The sequence below is a fragment of the Quercus robur genome, chromosome 5 (assembly GCF_932294415.1).
Source record: "Quercus robur chromosome 5, dhQueRobu3.1, whole genome shotgun sequence".
Lineage (NCBI taxonomy): Eukaryota > Viridiplantae > Streptophyta > Magnoliopsida > Fagales > Fagaceae > Quercus > Quercus robur.
This window is the reverse complement of record NC_065538.1, coordinates 6,480,021-6,505,692: the sequence shown is the minus strand read 5'-3', so window position 1 is coordinate 6,505,692 and position 25,672 is coordinate 6,480,021. Positions and strand designations below refer to the sequence as shown.

General features: G+C 36.5%; 1 protein-coding gene and 1 long non-coding RNA gene across 25 annotated transcripts in view; one reads left to right on the top strand and one right to left on the bottom strand.

Annotated features, from left to right (window-relative positions):
* Positions 1–24,344, top strand: part of LOC126724959 (uncharacterized) — a 55,880-nt gene extending 31,536 nt beyond the window's left edge. Inside the window, exons 2-3 of the long non-coding RNA XR_007655223.1 lie at positions 10,760–10,827; positions 24,225–24,344. This is a non-coding gene — a long non-coding RNA (uncharacterized LOC126724959). The remainder of the gene's footprint in view (positions 1–10,759; positions 10,828–24,224) is intronic.
* LOC126724949 (putative F-box protein At3g23970) overlaps positions 1–25,141 on the bottom strand; it is a 172,839-nt gene extending 147,698 nt beyond the window's left edge. For 2 of the 24 annotated variants that reach the window (XR_007655218.1, XR_007655219.1), the window contains exons 1-4: positions 11,458–11,754; positions 7,873–8,198; positions 5,757–7,408; positions 5,255–5,332 (exon numbers count right to left, since the gene is read on the bottom strand). Coding sequence is in view for 12 of the 24 variants with exons in the window: in XM_050429374.1 (XP_050285331.1) it covers positions 9,774–11,123 (1,350 nt within the window). In the remaining 12 variants the exon portion in view is untranslated. The other 22 variants (XR_007655204.1, XR_007655207.1, XR_007655205.1 and 19 more) reach the window with 21 other exon arrangements.
* Positions 25,142–25,672: the final 531 nt, after the last annotated feature.

The window sequence follows — 25,672 nt, the reverse complement described above, 5'->3', positions numbered from 1 at the left end:
TAAAAGTTAATAATTTACACCTAATATAATTTACAAATTATTTATTTATTTTTCAAACAAATAAAAAGGATAAACTTTAGAGATAAGCAGTAAATATAATTTCTTTTTTGAACGTTATCGGGGATGTTTTTGCGACAAGGGCCGAAAATGCGAGAATGGCCCAAATCTCCCCTTGGGTTCTTTAGAAGTGTTTATTTGTGTAGAATCAAGCCTAAAATTCCAAATGTATAATGAACAAAAGGCTAATGGTGCTTTGACAAAAGAAAATCAAAATGCTAATAATGAAAGTGTAGAAAAAGCATAAAAATATAACAGGTCTGAAACTTCGACCCACAGTCACGCAGAAAAAGAAAATGAGAAAGGTCATGAGGAAGAAAGGGAAGGTTCCCCTGCACCCATATTTCCACCCCTAAGGTTCAGAATTGTGAGAATGTCTCTTGGCTCAGTGGGTTCTTGCTCTCAAGTTTCAGCTCTATAGGGAAAACGTGGTTTAACAGGTCTGAAACTTCGACCCACAGTCACACAGAAGAGGAAATTGAGGGAGATCATGAGGAAGAGAGGAAAGATTCCCCTATACCCATATTTCCACCCCCAAACTTCAGAATTGTAAGATTGTTGAATAGCTAAATGAGTTTTTTGCTTTGAAGTTTCAGGGCTCTAGGTAGAAAGTGGCTCCTCTATTTTGAATCTGATTGGGGCCTTTTGTATTGAACTTGGGGTGCTCTGCCTTTTGTATTGAACTTGGGGTGCTCTAAGTGATTGGTTTTTGAGTAGTGGAAGAGGCTTTTATCCCCTATGATACTATTTTGATGTTTTGGCTTAGGTTGCTTTTGTTTAGGGAAGAGTTTGGTATGCTTTTAGCATGATTTTGGAAATAAAGTGGGTTTTCTTTAATTGGTTGCCTTTGGTTAGAAATTTCAGACTTTTGGGAGGGTCACCTAAGTGAGGGCTAGCATATGGAGTTGGCCAATGGGAGCAAACTATGTTTAAAGGAAAAAAATGGTTTGGGCAGAAACTTTGGGCCACAGTCACACAGAGCATAAAAGCTGTTTTAGGGTGGAAATTTTGGATACAAGACCTCCTCCATGAGCCTGAGGTGCTACCAATGTCCCTTGCCCACTTGGTAGCACGCATGGGTTGGGCTCATGCAAAAGGTCCGAAAGGAACCAACCCATACCCTCCAAATCACACTTTCTCAATTTCCCCAATAAGTCGCATGGGCTTAGGCCCTGCTTATAAGGATAAAATATAATATAATACATAAATTGAGCTCACAAGGAAGTCGGGCTAATTTGAATCGGGCTTGTACAAAATGTGTCGCAAAAATGGGTATCAACAAACGAATAGGGAAAAAAAATCCTAAATTTTTGTAATTCTCTTTTTGATTCAAAATGAAATTTTTTATTTGACATTTATGACCTTATTTCTAAATGAAGTTACCCTTTATTAATGAGGGTATTTTTGAACCAAATAAAAGAAAACAATAGTTTGATGAGATCGATGAAAAGGTCAAACTAGTTAAGAAGGTCATGATTAAAGGAGATGAAATATTAAACAAAATGAAATTTGATAAATAAATAAATAAATAAAAGATCTGAAATAATGTTGATGAAATGGTGCAATAAAAGTTTTGTAAAATTTATAACAATGTTTCTATTATTATATCTAGTATAAATATTATGATAAAGAAGAATCAAGATCAAAATTTATACATTTTTGTATGTAGGCATTTGAGTGAATAGCATTTTATTGGTTGTCTACGTGTAGATGAAGTTGAGGATTAGGTTAGGAAAGATCAATGCAAAGTAATGAAGAATGTGGCATGTCCGACGGACTTCTATGATATCATTGTTGGGAATGTTTTTCAAAAAGGGTCAAAAATGTAAGAATGACCCAAATCTTCCCTTAATTCTTTACAAGTGATTATTTGTTAAAAGTCAAGTCCAAAATTCTAGATGTATGATAAACAAAGTCTAATTGGTATCACTAATATAGGATAAATTTTGTCGAGTGGCTATCATTATCCCACTATTAAAGACTTATTGAAAAAAAAAATTAAAACAAATTTAAAAGAATTCTAATACAGACGCAATTATTTATTTATTTTTTAAAAATCTAATTGCTTCTATAATGGCCAAAATGGCCACATACCATTATTTGACAAAATATGTAGTGTTTTACCACTTTGGAACTCGGGTACAAACTTGAGTTTGGCACGTTACTCAAGTTTCTAGAACTTGAGTTCTATAAAAAAAAAAATGGAACTTGGTACTCGAGTTAATTTCATAAACTTGAGTTCCTTGTACATAAAGCTCCACAAACTTAAAATTTCATGTTTACATAGTTTTATTAGCATGCAAACCAACATTGACTGACTTTGTGATGTTATCTCTCTATACCATGTCCAGCACCATTGCTAGCTTTATTTAATAATTTCCCTTTCCAATACCTTAGACAAAAGAGTGCAAACCAACATTGACTAACTTTGTGATGTCATCCCTCTGCTCCATGTCCAGCACCACTGTCAGCTTTATTTGAATAAGGATTTTACTAATAAGTGCCCTAAAGGCATACAATAGTATACTATTTTTAGAAAAATTTTTATCAAGAATTGAAAAAGTTTTGACAGCTTTTTCAATTTTCGGTAAAATTTTTCTAAAAACGGATTTGTTAATGTATGCTTTAAGGGCATACATTAACAGGACTCTTTGAATAATTTCCCTTTCCAATAAAAAAGAGTTAGAAAGGCATGCAAAGTACACTAATGTAATGTGTGATAAGATTTTTGTTTTTTTTTTTTTTATTTAAGGTAAATAATGTGTGGCCGTGTGAGTGCTGTGGGGAATCGTGTTTTTCTTTTATGTACTCGAGTTTTTGAAACTTGAGTTCCATTTTAAATTTGAGTTTCACAAAATCGAGTTCTAAAAAAATGATAAATTACTAAATATTTCTCAAATAATAGTAAAACACTACATATTTTTTCAAATAGTAGTATTTGACCATTTTGACCCTCCCAAAATAATAGGGGAAAAATGAAGGAAAGTTGTTGCAAATGTGCAAGTGATACGACAATATTTTTTTTATTTTTAGGCCAAGTGCTGCCACAATTCTTGAAAGAAAAAAAGTTGAATAAAAAAAAAATAATATCTAATTTTGCACTGTCCCACAAATTTGAAGTCCTATAATTAAAAGACTTGTTTTTATTCTACTAGGGCCGGTCTCAAATTTTCAATAAATTTTAAAAGCTTAAATTGTCTTACATAATAACAAGTGAAATAGCTAATTTAGTATACGTTCAGGATTTGGCATAGCCAATTTTGTAAAAATCATTGCCATATCACTAAAATACTTTTTTTTTTTTTTTTTTAATTTACTTCTCTAGAAGGAATTTCATTTATCTAATAATTAAAACACTTCTTAAAAAATTTTACTTCTCTAAAAAAAATGCAAACAAATTCAGGAACCACCACAATTCTTACAAAAAAATAATGTTGAAGAATTAACACACACACACAAAATCAAGTGTTGTTTATCTTACTAATATAATTTTATCATGAACATATTTTGACAAAAATAATAAATTAAAATAAAATATAAAAATAACGATAGCACCACTACAGTTGACAAATTCGGTTACATACTAGTGTATTTGTTATAGAAAGATACATGGATGTATGATATTACAATTGTCAGACTCTGTTTATTCTCATGCCGTGGCCTTTGGCATTTTTTTTTTTTTTACCACGTATTTCTGTTTGGACTTCAGCAGTATTTTTGTGTTAGGTTGGCATAATAAAGAAAGCAGTAATGGAATTGGTCATAGTTAGCATGTGAGATACGTCACAACGGAGAAGTAATGATGCTAGGTAGCAACCTGTTCATGGTTTGATTTCTTCATATGTAACTCCTTACATAAATAACACAAGTTGCTGAGCATGCAATGTATGTTGTTTATTATTCTTAACATAATTACATTCACAATATAGTTTTGGAAGCAAAGTGAAGACTAGCATTTCTTGAGAGCTAATTGTTTGACTAGGTCGTATAGAGATTGCTCTCGCCTTTTGTTGTCAACCCACCTCGATTTGAGTCGGATTTGCTCGGTACTTTGCTTCAAACTCATGGTAAATGAAGGATGCATACGGCTGGCAAAAAAATGCTTCTATCTCATCGGCCTTTTCATTACTGCAGAACTGCCAGATGACAAAATTCAAGGAGTGAGCAATCTGTTTTTAGTATCACTAATGGACATAGCTTTAGCCCATATCATAATCTGCCATGGCTTTATATTAAGTAAATCAGGTGCATGATCTTCTATAAATGAGTACATATATTCACATGAATATTGTTTTGGCGATAATTAATCAATTTCATCATTCAATTGGGCACTAATGTCAAAATGCAACACTTGTGATTATTGCAAAATCACTTTCAAGAGATGACTGACTTTTTTCACATAATTGAGAAATTTGAGGGAGATTCTGTTGTCTATGCTGAATTTATTAATAATAATACAACCGAACTTGTAAAGTTAGTTTCTTAAGTAAGGAAATTACCCTTGAGTAGTGAACTAGTTTAAAAATAATAATTTTAATTTTTCTTGCTACATTGAAATCACATTGTAAAGTTATCACTACACAATTTATTCAAAACACTGATGGTGAATTTGGTTTGTGCCTTGCTGATTAAATCAGGGTAAGAGAGGAAAACAAGCAACAAGGTGGCTGACCAATAACACTTGAAATTTCCAACTTTAACGTATCCAAAGTACTATTTGATGAGGCCAAACTACATTTATTGATAAAGATTTGTTGGACATAATAAGCTCAAATTGCATGGAATTTCTTTGAACTAGCCAACCAATGCATCATAGCAAACTGCATATATGGTAAATAAAGATTCAAGATACACACATGTACCATTGCTATTTAAAAAGGCTGAATTAGTTACCAGAGTGAGAATCTTAGTAATGCAATAGTGGGTTAACATTGCTCCATATTTGGCAAAGATAAAGTCCCAATTGTCTTGCATTTATCACCAAATAAATTAGTCTCCACAAATTTTAATTCAAGAGGAAACTTCAAGATCAGTAGATGACATTCAAAGTAAATAGTTGCCTCTTAACTCCCAATCATAATACTTTCCAGACTATATACACAATTGGACGTACTCCCAATTATTTTCTGAATCCCAAAATATTGGTAATAGTCAAAAGTAAAACTCATCACGAAGATGTTGACCAGGAAGTGCATACCTTCAAGCATCTCCATGCTACCTCATGGCCTTCTCAACTTGTCAAGAAAAGCACGTAAATAATATATTGATCTTGAACCTGAAAGGATATTTATATGAATAACAATTAGATCCGCAAGAAAGATGAGGCCGTTAAAAACCGTGATTTAATTGGCACAACCAATACCTCATCAAACAACATAAAATTTAAAACCACGAGCAATATATTTGGGTTTGGACAAGATGCAAGAAAACCTTTACAAGGATGAAAGAATGACATTAAATTTAAGTAGCTTTCACCCAAAAAGTGACAGGATACTATTTCCAATGTTACTAAATCTTAACAATATCTGCTTCTCTATTGAGCTTCAGTAAGGACTCAAATCCATTCCTATTTGTCGTACTAGCATTTAACATTACAACAATGAAAGCAGCCTACAGAGCATACACCACTGTTGAATATAGAACTCGAAAATGCCCCTACTGATAAGGAAGTGATTTAAAAGTACAGGCAAAACTTTTACCTTTCTAGTGTCCATGGACCGGAGATAAGTATTTCTATCATTCTCAACAGTGCATTTAAATGAGTCTCTCAAGCTATTGATTCCCAACTCGATTTTCCGCACAACGGAAAAAAAAAAAAGATATTCAAGTTTATGAAGAAGCCTACTTCACTATATAACTAACCCTAGTACATATATGACAGTAATTTGAACATAATGCCGAGAAGGCCGCAAAACATTATAAATATGAAGATATTAATTTGGAGAGATAGGTATTCATATATTTTCCAACCATATATACAATTATAAATTTAAAGTAAATAGTTGCTTCTCAATTCCCAATCATAATATTTTCCAGACTATATACACAATTAGACATGCTACCAATTAGATGTTGAGCAGGAGCTGCATACCTTCAACCATCTCCATGCTACCTCACGGCCTTCTGAACTTATCATGAATAGCACGATAATACTATCTTGATAAAGATAAACAACTTGACCTCTAAACCTTTAAGAAATGCATGTTTGCTTATTACTTAATAATAATACCTGTTCAAATTCCAAAATATTATCTTTGGATTTTACAGAGATAACTGGAAATCCCTTTTTTTTTTTTTTTAACCAAGCATCCATCATTGAATTGAGTTCACCAGAGTTCTCTGAAAGAACGCCCCATAAATCATCTGTCTTTGTATTCTTTCCAGCATATCTTTTTATGCACTAACTCAAGGGTTTCTGGTTCAAATAAGAAGTCACAGAGTTATATATGTAATTTAGTTAAAGTTAATTTTCTATCCACTTGTTACACAGTGAAATTTTGATCATGTTCAAGAAGTGCAAATTACTACAGGAATATAATTCAGACCTTTCCCCTCAGTCACTTTCATAAATTTGTGTGCAGAACACGTTGAAAAAAGAAAAATGTTCATGGTAGCATTTTTGTTACCAAGAATATTTTCCATGAAAAAGTGATATTAAGGTCTACTGCATTGAGAAATTATACATTGTACACATTAGTGACCACGATTATTAGTGGAATAAGTGATCAAAGAAAGCTTCCAATTTGACAAATATAAGTGACACGGCACATATATGGATTCTAAAAGAAGAACAGACACTGGAGCAAGAGTCTCTGCCCAAGAAAATACCTAGAAGGTGTTACATGGCAAAAGCATCCTACACACTGAGTCAAACCCCAATCCACTCTAAATTTTTGAGCCCATGTGGTATCAATATATATTCTTTTAGTCCATTGAATAATTGAAGACTATAATGGCATTGTTAACATATAATAAGATAAGAAATAAACATAAATCACATAATAGCCTTGACAATTATAAAGTGCCAAACCTGCTTAATGGATAAGAGAGCCATTAAAGCTTTATAAAACAAATGACATTAACTAACAAATGCCAAGCATTAGTTCTGTATATATTTTCCAAGAAATGATTATGAAAATATTGCATAGAAGGTTTTACTATGAAAATACAGAATCAATATTTGGTGCTCCATGTAAAAATAACCCAACCACTTTAAGTCAAGAACATGAACCATCCCTCCTGAAATGTGCCATACCAAGATAACCCTGCAACATTCGAGTGACAGAAGATCCCTTTTGTAGCTGATAGAATCAAATAATTCCCCTATTGAACGAGCCCGGGGTACTTCGACCTGCAAATATGCCAAATATCATGCGATGGACAGAGTTGAATTACACGTCAAAGTTATGTTTTATATAGAAATTTCCTCACAATTTTTTCTCAATTGAATTCATAATTGAGATGGGCTTATAATATGGTAAAATTAGTGCTTCAATATTTGGAGTTGGATTATTGGATATTTCCCTGCACTGTCACCTCCCTTCTACTAGGTAGTGGTCCAGACACTGACAACAGATGCATATGCATGTGAACACACAAACACGCACACACTAAGTTGACTGTGTCAATACATTTACTTTGATGATGTTCATTGCGGTTCTTGAAAATCCAGTAAAACATGCCATTTTAGGAAGTAGTTTGCAAATTAAAAAGGTTGTTGATTTCATCACTACATTCACTTCCTTACCTCAATAATATAACATGCTTAAATGATGTCCTATTTGCAACTTTTAACACAAGCATTCACTTCCTTACCTCAATAGGATGCAATTGTTCCAATGCATCCATACGCAGGCCATCATTTGTTTTTAGAAGAAATAGAGTCCATATATTCCACTAAGGAAACATGCTGTTGCCTGTCAGTGGCCATATAACTTACCTGGAAATTTAAGATCAAATACAGATTCAAACAAGAAAATGAATGTATTGCAATAGCCAGCAAGTGGAAGCAGTAATGTGAGATGACTCAATTTTACCCATGTTGCAAATCCCTCATTAAGCCATAAATGACTCCGCCATTCCATTGTTACTAGATTGCCAAGCCATAGATGGGCTAATTCATGTGATACAGCAATTGTGAGCTGACAAAACCAGAATATGATTTAAAGAATTATACAACTATTTAAGAAAGAAGAATACTCAATAGAGCCTTACAAATATTCTCTACAAAAAAAAAAAAAAAAATCTCTCCAAATGGCAACTATGCACCCCAGACCCCTCTCTCTCAACGGACTGATTGTTGACTGATTATTGATCGACTGGCATTGACTGATTGCTTTTTTTTTTTCCCTCAAATGACCTACTTTATTCAGATTTAGTGCTCTTCTAGTAGGGGAGAGAATCTAAACCCTTAAATGAGTCCCCATAAAGACTAAAACAAAGTAACGTGTTCATCTTGGCTGTGAGTCCCAAAAATTGTTCAGTTTTGTCTTTTGTGTCCCAATTTGACCCTTACTATTCTGTATTTGATTGTAAACTTGCATCATATTGCACAAATTTGTTTCCAAACCTATTCAACTGCAGCAACTGCTAAAGAACTATATAATGTGGTAAAAACCTTCTGGCCTTAGTGACTAAGACTTCTCAGCAATTATTGAAGCATCAAGCTGCTAAATTGCAGCTTGCGGCAAAATAGAGAAATCCATCTTAAATGAGAATTCATTTGAGTATGGTCTTTGAGGTTTTTGTCTATTTTGATTTCGTACAGGCTATAAGAATTAAGAAATAAATCAAATAATACTTAGTCGTTAAGATGAACTAAGATCTGCGTATGATAGTCAATACCCATGTTAAATATGGATAATAAAGCCTTAATGTTTTACTCTTTAGATGCTTTCTATTGTCCGCTTCAGCAACCAGATAAAAGAGTTGAAAAAGGCTTACTACAACCATGATAGACATGGTGGGTTAATTTCTAAGGGTTAAATTCAAATTTCCTGGGGTGGAGCTTAGCTTAAATCAGATTATACAATCTGAATGACAAATAATGAACTAACACTTGTGTCAAAGTTTGATTTCTGTATTCAACTCCTAAATTCCATGCCACCTCCAAATAAGCCTCCACAATTGCCAAACTCACCTACTTTTAGATCCTGTCAATCAGATTCACAATGGTTCTAAATACCAACGCAATAAATTCAGTTCCCTGCCTCCGAATAAAGCACCAAGATCTCTTCCCTCAGGAAAACTCAAATCTTATCTCGCATTAAATTAACAATCCACCTCCAAGAAACATCAAATCTACGACTATGACAGTAAATATTATAACAAACAGATTCCACTCCTTATCCCGACATGTGGTTGCTATATAAGGCGCAAGATAGTTCAACAAAAGTTACATATACGTTCATCTCATTCAAAATTACAACAACTAGGAAAACAGAAGAGGCCCATGCAAGGCTATAATATTCATCTCATTCAAAATTACAATAACTAGTTTTACATTCAATAATTGATAAGCAACCACTATCCATAAAAAATAGATTATGAAAAATTTTAACAAATACATATTTTGCTAGGTTAAAAGTTTTGAGGGGAATTCACAAAAGCCTAATTTAGGCAAACCATAATACGGAAACCCCCAAAAGGCAAAAAGCTTTAAAGACACAAGCTAGCAATAGCATTAGCAAGCAGTAGAATAGATAGGCTGCCTTCACTTATAGGAAGGGAGAAGAATGAATGGGAGTTGGCCAACAAGGGAGCACAAAGTTGAAGACATTGTTGCCAAGGGAAAAGCATTGAGGATCTGGCAATTCGCGAACCACTTCTAGTGTTTTCCTGCGCAAGTTGCATGATACCACCTTAAAATGAATCACCAAATACATGATATCCCGGTCATTTGGATGAAAGGCTAGGACCATCACAACAGGATAATTCCTCTTGACAATGTTTTTTGTGAACCAAGGGGACTTTTCCAAAACCAATTCATTAACAAACAGCCGGTGCTCTAAGCACCATTTGCCTCCTTCCTCTCCTTTATCTTTGAACTCCCAAACGCGTAAAAAAGGAAGAGAGAAGTGGTATGAAATCTGGGATATCCTCAAGGCACCGTGAGATACTCCAAGGCGCCCATTATCAAAGGAAGTGTTCAATTCTAGGGGCTTCTGAATGAATCGATAGCATCCACTGTTGTAAGGATCGAACCCAAAAAGGGAGCCATCCCTACTACACCAAAATAGCAAGCCATTATAAGGAACAGCGGGGAAGGCAAAAGAAGCCAATTCAAATCCTTCAGGGGCCGGGCACGACACCAGAGACTCACTCCATTTACTTGTGTCGGATGAGAATATGTACACCTTGAATTCCGTTGACATGCCCTCAAATTCAGGAATGAGCATCACTCTAAAACTAAGCTGAAGCTGATGATGATGAAGAAGAATGTCACCGGAGTTACATATGAACCCAATCCGAGGCCGCCACCGCCTTACTACTGATGCGGTGTATTGATGTGGAAGTGGAGGAAGGGCAGTCCATTGCCTAGTAATTGGATTAATGACATAGTAAAAAAAGGGAGTATTATGATCACTAACAACTGCAGATTCAGAGCATAAGAACAAGTCATGACACGAAGCTTGAATGTTGAACTCATTGTGGCGTTGTTCTTGATACATTGGTGGAATGAAAGGCAGAGATTTAAAATAAGGTTCCTTCTCCAATGGCAAGAGGAGATGTCCATTCTTTGTTCGCCAATTAGTGCACTGGAGTAGCAAGGTAAAGGGGCGATGATCCACTATTGGCCGACTGTTGTTGTAGTTAACAAAGCATCTAGCAAAAAAAGGATCAGTGATAACAGAGCACCATTCCTTTGAGACAGACTTGCATCGCGTGGCGGATTTCAGATCCAGCCGATGCAATATTTCTAACACTAGATCTATTGGGAGATCATCAATAGCCGTGGCCGTCCTCCTTCTTCGCTTGTGGACATCCGAATTCTCGTAGTATGAGATTACACTACTACTACTACTACTCCTTCTATGATGTTTTTTTACCTTTCTCATCTCCATCATTAAATCAATCGGAGGATAGGATAGGATTTCTCTCTCTTCTGCCTGCACCTGCTTTACTAAAATAAAAGAATTCTAAAGATTACAATTTTTTTTTAAGAGATTGTCATCAGTATATATAGCCAAAGCCACCGACTAAACCACCGACTATTACCCCCACCGACTATCAGTATAATTTTTTTTTTTTTTTTTTTTTTTTTTTGGGAGTCCTAGCTTCGTTCTAATTAACAAAAAAAAAAGGTTCATTCAATTCAGGTTACAAGCAAATGAGAATACTTGAAATGAAATTAAACAACAACAAACTATATATATATATATATATATATATATATATTACCTGGTGGATGATGAGGAAACCTTCACCGCCTCGATGAGTGACCAGAGAGAATTGGTTATATATCGCTCAATCGACGAGTAAAATTCGCCCACTGCGGGGAGGATCAAGAGTGGAAGAATGCCAGACTAAGAATAAACAGAGGGATTTCAAACCCTAATAGCTTCTCACGAGGGCGGATCTTCACCGGAAATTGGATGAAACGCGGGCGTACCAAAATGCCCCCTTCCATTTTCCTTAAACCACTGCGGGGAGTTTTTTTTTTAATTCAAAACTAACGTTCTATGTTTTATTAGAATTAATTCTCTTTTCTTTTCTTTCTTTTTTTTTTTTTTTTTTTTTTTGGTCCATTTCTTATGGACTTCATTTCAGTTTTTACAGTATATTTTAAGTTTATTCATCAACTTTTATTAAATATTGTAGTTGATTATCCAACTTTTTTTTTTTCAAAATTTTAAATTAAAAATTTTAATTAATAATTGAAAAAACATTTTCCAATTTATTTTTAAAAAATTTAATAGTAGATGACTTAATTGATTAAACTTCAAATTTAGACGTAGATAACTTGGGGCTCTATTCAATAGATTAAGAGCTTCTAATATGAGAGATAAGCAAATCTTAAATATAAATCAAGTTCTTCTTTCTACCTATCAAAAAATTAAATGCTTCTTTCTATGACAATGTGACAATTATGTTTTTGCTTGGACATGCCATACACAATTACAAATTAAGCATACAGTTCAACTTGCTCTTAAGCAAAGTTGAAAGATGCCCACCTTTATAGTTTGTACATTTATCCCTGCACACACAAATGTAATAGCCCGCAAATCAAATATTTTGGAAGTCCAGGAGAGTCAAACTTAAGTTTTGGCTTTTAAGCAAAGTCACCCAACAGTTCTACCTTTGTGGGCTTTTAAAAAGGAGCATAATCATGATCTTGTACCTCATGAACAAGCTAAGAACTCTTCATTACTTTATTCGTTGCAAAGGATATTGAAGATGCAAATGTACTTAAAGATAAAGATGGCAATAATGAATAATGAATTAATTATTTGAGATAATTTAAACAACCTAATTTAAATGGGCTAAAGAAAAAGGATCATGCTCCTGGTGGTAAACATCAGATCAAGAGTTGTCATGAGAAAAGTTCAAAGAAAGAAAAAGGTGGAATTAACTAGTTGTCTACCCCAAATACTGTTCCTGGCAACTAAGTTTTGCTTTAGCCATTCCTAAATACCTTTCCTCTTGCCTATATAGTTAGTTGTTCATGTAGTGGCTACATTTATTTTTTTTTATTTTTTATTTTTACTTTAATGTGCAGAGTTCAAGTTCTCAACCATCAAATTTGGTTCATTCCTTGTCATATCAGCATCCGCTATATTACCATTGGCAAGCACCCTTCCTCAATCCACAAATGGAAGTATGGTAGAAAGGATTTAGTCCCATTATGGTTATTTTAAATTATATCCTAAAGTCACTTGCTTTGTTTCTCTTTTGACATAATTTTTACAAAGTTCTCGAGAGAGTACTAACCTACTAATGCTAGTTATTCATTAGCACTTGGCCTAATTATAGGTCCAAAAACAATTTTCCATGCCAAAACAATCATCAAGCTTTTGTATGAGCAACAAATCCAACCAATTGTTTTTTCTTTTAGGTTTGCATTATTAGTTTACTCTGTTCGTATTTTTTATTTATTTCCTCTCAATGTTATAATTTATAATTTCTTGTGATTTCTACATGCCTGCCGTAGTTCTATGTGTATGTATATGGTTAAATTAGAGGAAATTAGTCAATTTTGTTCCCATGGAATGCAAATTGAGGAATAAAATGTCTTGGTGCCTAATTTTGATGCACAGGGTTATGTGTCATTGGCGGTTGTAAGATGTGACATTGTAGGCTATTTTATTTTTTATTATAGAAATTGTGTAATGTGGGAAGTAGATTAGGTATATTATGCCAATTTCAAAGAATCATCCCAAAGGAGTAGGAACTCACTTTCCATTTTGTAGGAATGCATATTTTAGAAAAGAATGTATGCCCTTGTGGTGACAGATATAATTGAAGTCATCAAGTTCCATTTCATTGAATTTAATTTCCAAAAACCAAACCATTCTTGGACCTAAAAATTTGAACAATCTTCATTTCGTCACATTATTGCTGTTATTTTTCAATAAATTTCCTTCCTGGATTTCCAGGTTGGCTTCTCAAAAAAAAAAAAAAAAAAAAAAAGGTTTTCAACGTTATAATTCTATCAACTTTAGGATCTCAATTATGACCTATCTTCCCATATATATTCTCAAGCTTTGTGTCTAAGTTTCCCCAACTTTTGGCAAGTAGATTGACAGTAAATTGTGCATTACTCGTTGAAGTTTTGATTCAAAGTTTAATAACTTGGGTTTTGCTTTGTGAAGGATCTTCTTTGTCATCATATTCCTGGTGATAACCAATTGATTTTCTTAATGTGAAAATTGATTTGTTAATATGTTCCTTGGTTTAAACTTGGAGTGTGTATAATCTTAACATTGATCTTTACATATTAGATTTTTAAATATATTTTATTTTAGTTTTGATTTTGGAAATGCATAGGAGATATTTGTGAAATTATTTGTTAGAAACTTTAAAGTGATGTTAAGCTATTTTATATGCATGTTATGCAGTCTTGAAGGTGATTCATCAGATTGAGAAATGCACCAGATTGCAAGAGCTCTCTAAAGTTTACTATGCTCCTATTAGACCCTTGGAATGATAAGTCAGGGAAATCTTGGACTGTGCACTGCCAAAACCTCCTACAATACACCATGTCTAATTAATAATTCTTTTTTTATTCCAACTGGTCAATTGCAGTTTTGGCCTTAGGGAATGCAAGAATCAGGTTTGGCCCTAGGAAAAAAAATGTTGAAGTATGGACTATGGAATAGACTTGTCATGAGTCATGACTATGACATTATTTTTGCCTTATATTGTTGCTATTGTATAATCAAATCACTGAGCAAGTTGTTGCATCTTTATGTCATAGTTAATCTTGTTGCATCTTTATGACTATGGATTTCTCTTTTTCTTTTGCCTGCGCCTCCTCTACTAAAAAAAAAAAAAAGAATTCTAAAGATTACAATTTTTTTTAAGAGATTGTCATCCTCTACTTTTATATGTATATATAGGCAAAGCCACCGACTATTACCACCGACGTGTCCTTGTCGGTTACCAAATATCAATATAATTTTTTTTTTTTTTTTGGAGTCCTAGCTTTGTTTTAATTGACAAGAAATAAAAATAAAACGATCATTCAGGTTGCAAACAAATGAGAATATTTGTAATGGGAGAATTTTGGAGAGAGAGAGAGAGGAAATACTTGTTGATCTGTGCAATGGAGCCATCGAAGAAGATAATAGAGGAGTCATAGAGTCCTTCCAAAGCATACACCCTCGCTAATTTCAAATGGTCTTTCAAGCCACCCAACGATGCTCCTCTCTCTCTCTCTCTCTCTCTCTCTCTCTCTCTCTCTCTCTCTCTCTCTCTCTCTCTCTCTCTCTCTCTCTCTCTCAAAATTCAAAGAATTAGGGTTTGAAATTTCAATTTGGAGACTTAGATTTTTTTTGTCAGTGCGTGAAGAGGTTGATAGAGGTTGATGGAGCAATGTGGCCTCAACGGCGACATTTTAACAGTAAAAAAGAACGAAGATAGAGAGAGTCTGGTGGGGAGGAGATAGAAATTAGTATATTGTCCTTGGGCTTTTCACTGTTTTATGGTTTTGGTATCAAAGTAGGTTCAGTTTGTTTTTTGCTCTTTTTTTGGTTGGCCTTCTTATGGCCATTTGGGGTTGTCGACATGTTCATAATTAGTAAATGGTAGGGCCCAGTTTGTGGCCTCAATCACTATTAAAGCTTTGGCCCAAAAAAAGTGGGCCCACTTTAACTTAAAGGTTAAAGCCCTTTTTTTTTTTTTTTTTTTTTAGAATCAAGTCATTACCTTTTGTTTTGGAGGGGATGCCCTACTCTACTCTTTCAATCCATGTGTATTGTGTAATAAAGAGAATGCTAGATCTACAAACTCTTTTACAAACTGCTGATGTGATGGGTGGTTGTTAATAAGTAAAAATGTGATTTAATGGAAGGTCCAAATGAAAACCAGTAAGAATTAGCCACATCAATAGTTTTGTAAAAATGTTGTAAAATAGTACACTAACCCGTGCTCTCTGTAGCACCTGCTCCCCGTAGCACATGCTTCCCCTAACCCTTCTCCTTCCCCATTTTCTCCCAATGCAATCTGCCCTCCCTATTTCATCATCCCTTTTCTTTCCCTTATAGCAAATTAATAATACTGTCTCTCCACCATTTTCTCTTGCTATCCAACCTCCTCACTCCAGATGGAAGTATCAGAGCTTATCAACCGTACTAAAAACAGTTCCTGGATAGACGCATGCCTAGAGCTCCCTCCAAACCAATTTGACCCTAACCCATCTTCTTTTACTCTCATCGGAAAACTGATAACCCACAAAAATGTTGGAATCACTGCGATCACAGACGTCGTAAACAGAGCTTGGAAACCAAATCGGCAGATTCGAGTGAATCGTCTCGATAGAGATACGTACAAGTTCCTATTCAGTCATGAAGCAGACATGAATAATGCTTTCAGAAGAAGACCTTGGTCGATTAAGGGTGGCCACCTAATCCTAAAGCATTGGAACCCGTCACTAATATGGCAGGAGATCCCATTCACTACTTCCACTCTTTGGGTACAAGTCCATGGCCTCCCAGAGCTATGGAAATCTCCCAGTAATCTCAGAAAAATTGGAGAAATGGTTGGGACCGTTGTAGAGCTCGATCTCGCAGGTGAAGGTGGCGCTGCATGGAGGAAATTCTTGCGCATTCAAATAGAGATAAAGGTACTAAAACCGCTTAGGCCTAGCTTTTTTCTCCCCAGAGAGAATCTACCCCATTTATGGATTGGTTTTAAATATGAAAAGCTCTCCGATATCTGTTATCGCTGCGGTATCATTGGTCACGAAGCTAGTAGTTGTCTTGGGAATTTATTCCACATCAGGAATCCATTCGGGTTTAACTTTGTGGCATCAGGACCTTGGTTAAGATCGGATAGCAGCGACTTACCACAAGGGCTATTTCTGAAGCCTGACCGTCAAACAAGCCCAGACCCCACCGCCGGTACCACTTCTACAAGGCCGATGAATAGCACGGTGGTATCTTCAGATGAGGGTACAACAACAAGTCAAGACAAAAAGCACACACCCACGCACTCCAGTGTACAAGCTCAAATTTGTACAAGCACAACAGAGCACCAACCTGCAGTATTGAGCAGTACGAAAGCCGTTAGCAGGAGCAGCAATCAAAAGCTGGAATGCTCACCCACACACGTCAGCGACTCAATCCTCCCTACCCATGCGAATGGCGTTGATCCTGAAGGTTCACACGAGGCAGCAGTGAACTTAGAGGCCCATAATGAGTTAGTTGGAGATGGAGATGGCCCATCTTATCCTCCTGGATTCGGCCCATCTACCAATAGTCACATAATATGCAATTCTGCCAGCAACCAAACCTTACAACATATTGAGCCCATCCCAAAAATCACAAGTCCACCCACCCATATTACAAACAATAGTCATTCTCCACCAAACCATCAGCCCGAATCAAATAACCAGTCCCCTGTTCTAGCATCTTCTTCACCCTTGGTTTCATCTCCTCATTGCCGCACTAAGGTGACTCTGTCCAACACCTCCATTCCCAAAGTCACAACACCAAGCCCCGACATCAAAACACATGGCAGCAACACTCCCTTGTCCAAAAGGAAAGCGGTGCCTCAAGAATTGAAGAAATCTCCCAAAAGGGTCAAGCTGGTGATAAACGCCCCTGAAGCTAAGGTCTTGAACCCCAAACTAGTGACCTTCATTCCCGAATCAAGAGTGGAGCATTCCATTTTGGCAGAAAGGCAAAAGCTCCATGGTGATTCCCACCACGAAGTGCAAGGTGAGTGTACTGAATCTTCATCCTACATTGAAACCCATGATATTGGATCTTACAATGGCAACACATATATTGTGTCATCTCTCCCTGTTACTACTGCTATGGCCGAGGAGGCGGGCCTTATCAAGCCCCCAACCTCCCTATGAAAATCCTTGGTTGGAACTGTCGCGGCATCTGCAATGCTGCGACAGTTAGAGCCCTTAAGGCTCATTTAAAAGGGAATAGCCCGGATGTTGTTTTTTTGAGTGAAACTAAAGCCTCCTTCAGTAGGATGCAGTTTATTTTAAAGTCAATAAAATTTGCAAATATGTGTGTAGTAGAAGCTAAGGGTCTTGCAGGTGGTATTTGTATGATGTGGAGGTCTGGGATCACTATTCAGAAGGTAGAGTTCAACAAAAATCTCATTGCTGTTAAGGTTGTTGATGTTATAAGATCTTAGCTTCTTGTTGGCTTTTACGGCCCTCCTTATCCAGCAAAGAAGCAAAAGGCTTAGGAGAACCTTATGGCATTATTAGAGTCCTGCAATTGCCCATGGGCATGTTTGGGTGATTTCAACTTCACCTTGGAGGACAATGAAATTTCAACTAATGGCAGTAGGGGTGCAGGGGACTCAAAAAATAATTTCCTTAAGGAACTTGTGTTTGAATTCGGTGCCATAGACTTGGGATATTCAGGAAATGCATTTACGTGGGCGAGGGGAAAATGGGGAAGTGCTGCTATCAAAAGACGCCTTGATAGAACTATTGCTAATATTTCCTGGAGGCTTGCTTTTCCAGATGCTACTGTGACCCATCTAGGAGCTATCAATTTTGACCACAAACCGATACTCCTTGACACTAATCCATCGCAGAGTTTTGCTAATAGACCTTTCAGATTTGAAGCAGCTTGGGTAAGGGACAATGGCTGCAACTCAATTGTTGAAGAGGCGTGGAATGGCCACGAAAGTGGATCGGAATTTGAAATTTTAAAGAAGAAACAAGAAGCGACCAGGATAGCGCTTCGTAAATGGAACAAGCAAGTTTTTGGGAATTGCCAAGATAGAATTAACCGACTGCTGGGAAAAATTAATGAAGTTCAGAGGAGGCAGCCGTCTGAAGAGAATGGGAAGATTGAAGAAGCACTGCAGATTGAACTCTCCGAGTGGCTTGCAAGATCTGAAATGATTTGGAAGCAGAAGTCAAGGGAACTTTGGTTGAAGGAGGGCAACAGGAATACCAAATTCTTTCACCTTTCTACCATTATTAGAAGAAGACAAAACAGTATCACGACGTTAAAAGCCGAGAATGGTCAGTGGGTGACCGGATCCAATCAAATTAGAGAGTTGTTCTACCAGCACTTCAAGAATCTGTTTACTGACGAGGAAGTTGATTTCCCGGAAAACCTTGATGACCTCATGACACGCTGCATTTCTGAGGAAGAAAATCAAGGCCTAAACACTATCCCCACCCCAGAGGAAATAAAGACTGCCTTGTTTAGTATGCAGGATTTGAAAGCCCCCGGGCCAGACGGATTCCCTGCCCTTTTCTATAAGGAATTCTGGCCTATTGTTGGAAACACTGTAACGTGTGCAGTAACAGCCTTCTTCACCAATGGATGCCTACCCAAGGATGCAAATGACTCACTCATAGTTCTAATCCCAAAATCCCCTAACCCAATCTCTGTCAACAACTTCCGGCCCATTAGTCTTTGCAACGTTGTGTATAAGATCATATCCAAGTTGATTGTGGCGAAACTTAGGCCTTTGCTCCATAAGATTATTTCTCCATGTCAATCAGCGTTCATCCCGGGTAGATGGATTGCAGAAAATCAGGTGGTTGTGCACGAATTACTGCATAGCTTCAAATCCAGGAAAGTTAAAAATGGGTTCATGGCTCTCAAGTTAGACCTACAAAAGGCGTATGATAGAGTCAATTGGAAGTTTATTCAAGCGGTGCTCATAAATTTGGGGTTTAGCAGTACGTTTACTGGCTGGATCATGGCTTGTTTATCCTCAGTCTCTTTTGAAGTCTTGGTGAATGGGGGAAAATCAAATCATTTTGCGCCTAGGAGAGGGTTAAGGCAAGGAGACCCCCTTTCTCCATACCTTTTCATTTTAGGACAAGAAGTGCTCTCAAGAATGCTGGATAAAGAACTGATGAAGGGCAACGTCAGTGGAGCTAAAGTGAGTATCAGAAGTCCAGCCTTAACTCATGTTATGTATGCCGATGATATTGTCCTTTTCTCAAAAGCGACAAGGCATGATACTAGAACTCTCTCCACCTGTTTGGAAAAATACTGTGACTGGTATGGGTAGAGCATTAATAGAGCCAAATCAGGTATTTTCTTCTCTAAACACACATTGGCTGAAAATAGAAGAGCAATTAAGCTGGAATTTGGAATGAGGAAGCTGAAAAAAGATGCCATTTATCTAGGAGCCCCTTTGTTCCCCACAAGATCACCATCCAGAGACTTTAAATTCTTGGAAGATAAATTGGAAGCTAAACTAGCTGGCTGGAGAAGTCGTTGCCTTTCATGGGCTGGTAGAGCCACTCTTATCAAAACAGTAGCCCATAGTATCCCTACATACACCCTATCAGCATTCAATGTGCCGTCAAACAGCTGTAACAAGATAGATGCAGCTACTAGGCGGTTTTGGTGGAAGCCTAAAGATAGAGGCAGCAGATACATTGCGTGGGCATCATGGGACAAACTATGTCGTCCCAAAAAATTTGGTGGACTGGGTTTCAAGAAAACGAAGGAGATGAACTTAGCTTTGATAGCTAAATTTGCATGGTTCGTGGCCTCGAATAGACAAAGTTTGTGTATGGATGTGTTGAGATCCAAATATAAAGTAAATAGTGGCTGGTTGATAGCGAATTCAGTGGCTATTGCTTCTCCAACTTGGAGAGCTATTGAAGAAGCAAAGAAGCTTGTAGCGAAGGGTGGATGTTTTATTATTGGGAATGGTAAATCAGTTCAGGTGTGGTCAAACCCTTGGGTGCCTGAAGCTGTAAATTTGATGCCTCAACCCAGACTTGAGGAATACAGAAAGTTGAACATTAAAGTCAGCGAGCTCATTGACCCCATTACCAAATCATGGATCTCAGATTGGGTGAAGGAACTATTTGCTCCAACCGATGCAAGAGCCATTCTTAACATGTCTATTCCAATGTCACAGAAGGAAGATAAGTTAGTGTGGCTCCCGGATTCTAAAGGTCGATTCTCAGTTAAATCCATCCATAATGTTGCTTTTGCTCATCCTGACTGTGTTGGTCAGCCCCAAGCTTGTTGGTCCAAACTTTGGAAGGCAAAATTCCCAAAGAGGCTCAAAATGTTGATATGGAGGATAAGCATCAACGCCATGCCGACAAAGGCTAATCTCCAAGTTCGCCTTAACCATGTAGATGCATCTTGCCTGTTATGCAATGCTGAACAAGAAGACAGTGAACACATTTTTTTCAGATGCCCATTTGCTCGAGCTCTATGGTCATCCGCTTGTTGGGGTCTTCAAGTTGACAATGTGACTCTTACTTCAACTAAGGATATAGTATCCTTCATCATGGAGCCACCTGCCTCACTCATCCCTACACATGAGGCTTGGAGTGTGTCTCTCAACATGGCATTAGTAATTGATGAGATTTGGATGTCCAGAAACCTCAAACAATTTAGTAACATTGACCCTGATGCGTTGAAGGCAAGGCAGAACATCCAAACCAGATTCAATGAAATTGTTAAAGTCTCTTCGTCAACTACCCAACATCCCAAAGAGATAAGTAGCAAGAATTGGACTGCACCCCTTTCTGGCTACATCAAGCTCAATGTGGATGCTGCAATCCAGCAAGACTTAGGCTCTGCCTTAGCAGTTGTTGCAAGGAATCACTTGGGTGAAGTGCTATCAATCTGGGCCAAAAAGCATCACAGCTCCTCCCCTGCAGTTGCTGAAGCTGAAGCACTTTATTGGGCTGTGAACTTAGCAATTAAGGAGGGATGGAAATCTGTGATTTTTGAAGGAGATGCAAAGAACTGTATTGAGCCACTCATCAACCCGGACTTTCCATCAAATTGGCTTACTCACAATATTATCTGTAATGTTCGTAGTTTAGTTGTTGCTTTTGATTTTGTTAAGTTTTGTTGGGTACAGAGAACATGCAACTCGGCAGCACATGTAGCTGCCATGTTTGCGCTGAAATCTGATTTTGAGTTTTGTTTTAATAAAGGAAATCTCCCCCCCTCGTTAGAGGCTGTTTGTAGGGATGATTCCGTTGCTTGTATTCCTGTTTTGCTCTAATAGAAGTACTGTTTACCAAAAAATAGCTTTACACTACTACTCCTTCTTCTTCTTCTATGATTTTTTTTACTTTTCTGATCTCCATCGTTAAATCAATTGGAGGATTTCTCTTTCTCTTCTGCCTGTGCCTGCTTTACTAAAATAAATAAAAAAAGAATTCTAAAGATCAAATTTTTTTTAAGAGATTGTCATCCTTTGCTCTTATCTGTATATATAGCCAAAGCCACCAACTATTACCACCGACATATCCCTGTTGGTAACCAAATATCAATATAATTTTTTTTTTTGGGAGTCCTAGCTTCGTTTTAATTAACCAAAAAAAAAAAAAAAAGTTCATTCAGGTTGCAAGCAAATGAGAATATTTGAAATGGGAGAATTCTAGAGAGAGAGAGGAAAGACTTGTTGATCTGAGCAATGGCACCATCGAAGAAGATAATGGAGGTGTCGTAGAGTCCTTCTAGAGCATACTCCACGGTGACGTTTTAACAATAAAAAAGAAGGGAGAGAGAGAGAGTCTGGTGGGGTTGGAGATTGAAAGTACTATATTGTCCTTGGGTTTTTCACTATTTTTTGGTTTTGGTATTAAAGTAGGTTCAGTTTGTTTTTTGCTTTTTTTTTTGGGTGGGCTTTTCATGGCCGTTTGGGGTTGTCGGCATGTTCATAATTAGTATATGGTAGGGTGCATTTTGGGCAAAAATGGCCCATTACCACGTTTTTGGAAAATATGTAGCAAAAAAACATTGTTTCTGAACTAAACAGCAATCTACCACTTTTTTGGAAATCGAGTTTCTGAAACTCGATTTCCAGAAAAGTTTTGCCACCGTGGCGTTGAGTTGGAAATTAGGCAAATAAAAAGGCGAAAAAAAAATGTGGTACTCGAGTTTACCAGGCTCGAGTACCTTTTAAAAAAAAATTTACAAGGTACTCGAGCTTACCAAACTCGAGTACCTTGTAACATGTTTTTTTTTTTTTTTTTTTTTGGGATAATCGACAAATAAACATAAACATAAAAATAAGTAGCTTTTTTATGTTTTTATTTATTTAAATAGAAGCATTATTGTAAAATATAGAGATTTTAATTTCAAAATATGAATTTAATTTCTACATTAAGTAAAACTGTTCATTGTTTTCTCATAAAATATGAATTTAATTTGTCCTCGGATTGTGCTGAGGACAAACTTTCTTTGATAAACTCAGTTCATCTCAGTTTGATTGTCATGAACACCATATTAACTGTTATCCATGCACTAAAGCCTAACTCTTTAACCCACTCTCTACAAATTTATTGTACTGGACTTACTGGTCCAAGATCCTATACACCTTGGGCTTGGGCTGCAAAACGTGTCCCTACAATTGGCGTCGTCTGTGGGAAGAGCTTGAGTGTTAGTGAGTGCAACTGTTAATCATGGTAGGATCAAGTTCCCATCAGCAAGAGTCCCTGGAGAAGGCCATTTTGGTGGTGGTGCATGTTACACGAAAGCTTCCCCATTATTTCCAAGAACACACACAGTTGTTGTCATAACTCAGCTTCCGCTTAGGTCTACACTTCGAAGTACTGATTACGCGAGGAGGATTGCTAAATAGGGCACAGTTCTAGGGGCTTCTAACATCAAGGATCTGGCAAATCGCGAACCACTTCCAGTGTTTTTCTGCGCAAGTTGCATGATACCACCTTAAAATTAATCACCAAATACATGATATCCTGGTCATTTGGATGAAAGGCTAGGACCAGCAAAACAGAATATTTCTTGATATACAGCTGGTGCTCTAAGCACCATTTGCCTCCTTCCTCTCCTTTATCTTTGAACTCCCAAACGCATAAAACAGGATCAGAGAAGTAGTCGTAAGGATCGAAGCCCGAAATCCGGGCCATCCTCAAGGCACCGCGAGATACTCCAAGGCGCCCATTAGCGAAGGAAGTGTCCAATTCTAGGGGCTTCTGAATGAATCGATAGCATCCACTGTTGTAAGGATCGAACCCAAAAAGGGAGCCATCCCTACTACACCAAAATAGCAAGCCATTATAAGGAACAGCGGGGAAGGCAAAAGAAGTCAAATCAAATCCTTCAAGGGCCGGGCACGACACCAGAGACTCATTCCATTTACTTGTGTCGGATGAGAATATGTACACCTTGAATTCCGTTGACATGCCCTCAAATTCAGGAATGAGCACCACTCTAAAACTAAACTGAAGAATGTCACCGGAGTTACATATAAACCCAATTAGAGGCCGCCGCCTTACTACTGATGCGGTGTATTGATGTGGAAGTGGAGGAAGGGCAGTCCATTGCCTAGTAATTGGATTAATGACATAGTAAAAAAAGGGAGTACTATGATCACTAACAACTGCAGATTCAGAGCATAAGAACAAGTCATGACACGAAGCTTGAATGTTGAACTCATTGTGGCGTTGTTCTTGATACATTGGTGGAATGTAAGGCAGAGATTTAAAATAAGGTTCCTCCTCCAATGGCAAGAGGAGATGTCCATTCTTTGTTCGCCGATTAGTGCACTGGAGTAGCAAGGTAAAGGGGCAATGATCCACTATTGGCCGACTGTTGTTGTAGTTAACAAAGCATCTAGCGAAAAAAGGATCAGTGATAACAGAGCACCATTCCTTTGAGACAGACTTGCATCGCGTGGCGGATTTCAGATCCAGCCGATGCAATATTTCTAACACTAGATCTATTGGGAGATCATCAATAGCCGTGGCCGTCCTCTTTCTTCGCTTGTGGACATCCGAATTCTCGTAGTATGAGATTACACTACTACTACTACTACTACTCCTTCTATGATGTTTTCTCATCTCCATCATTAGGATAGGATAGGATTTCTCTCTCTTCTGCCTGCACCTGCTTTACTAAAATAAAAGAATTCTAAAGATTACAATTTTTTTTTAAGAGATTGTCATCAGTATATATAGCCAAAGCCACCGACTAAACCACCGACTATTACCCCCACCGACTATCAGTATAATTTTTTTTTTTTTTTTTTTTTTTTTTGGGAGTCCTAGCTTCGTTCTAATTAACAAAAAAAAAAGGTTCATTCAATTCAGGTTACAAGCAAATGAGAATACTTGAAATGAAATTAAACAACAACAAACTATATATATATATATATATATATATATTACCTGGTGGATGATGAGGAAACCTTCACCGCCTCGATGAGTGACCAGAGAGAATTGGTTATATATCGCTCAATCGACGAGTAAAATTCGCCCACTGCGGGGAGGATCAAGAGTGGAAGAATGCCAGACTAAGAATAAACAGAGGGATTTCAAACCCTAATAGCTTCTCACGAGGGCGGATCTTCACCGGAAATTGGATGAAACGCGGGCGTACCAAAATGCCCCCTTCCATTTTCCTTAAACCACTGCGGGGAGTTTTTTTTTTAATTCAAAACTAACGTTCTATGTTTTATTAGAATTAATTCTCTTTTCTTTTCTTTCTTTTTTTTTTTTTTTTTTTTTTGGTCCATTTCTTATGGACTTCATTTCAGTTTTTACAGTATATTTTAAGTTTATTCATCAACTTTTATTAAATATTGTAGTTGATTATCCAACTTTTTTTTTTCAAAATTTTAAATTAAAAATTTTATTTAATAATTGAAAAAACATTTTCCAATTTATTTGTAAAAAATTTAACAGTAGATGACTTAATTGATTAAACTTGAAATTTACTATTTACTATCTTTTTTTTTTTTTTTTTTTCAGTTACTATCTTCTCAAAAAGAAAAAAAAAACAAAAAAAAAGCAAAATTTTTGTAAAATATAAAGACCAAAATAATATTTTAATCTTTTTATTTGGGTAAAATATTATTTTGGATCTTAAATTAAAGAAAAATTTTGCTTTCCGTTCTTAAAATTTTTTTAAAAAATTATCCCTAAATTTTGTAAAAAGATTTTTTTTTTCTTCAATAATTTAGAGTAAAAAAAAGAAAAAAATAATTTTTTTAATAGTTTAAAGATAAT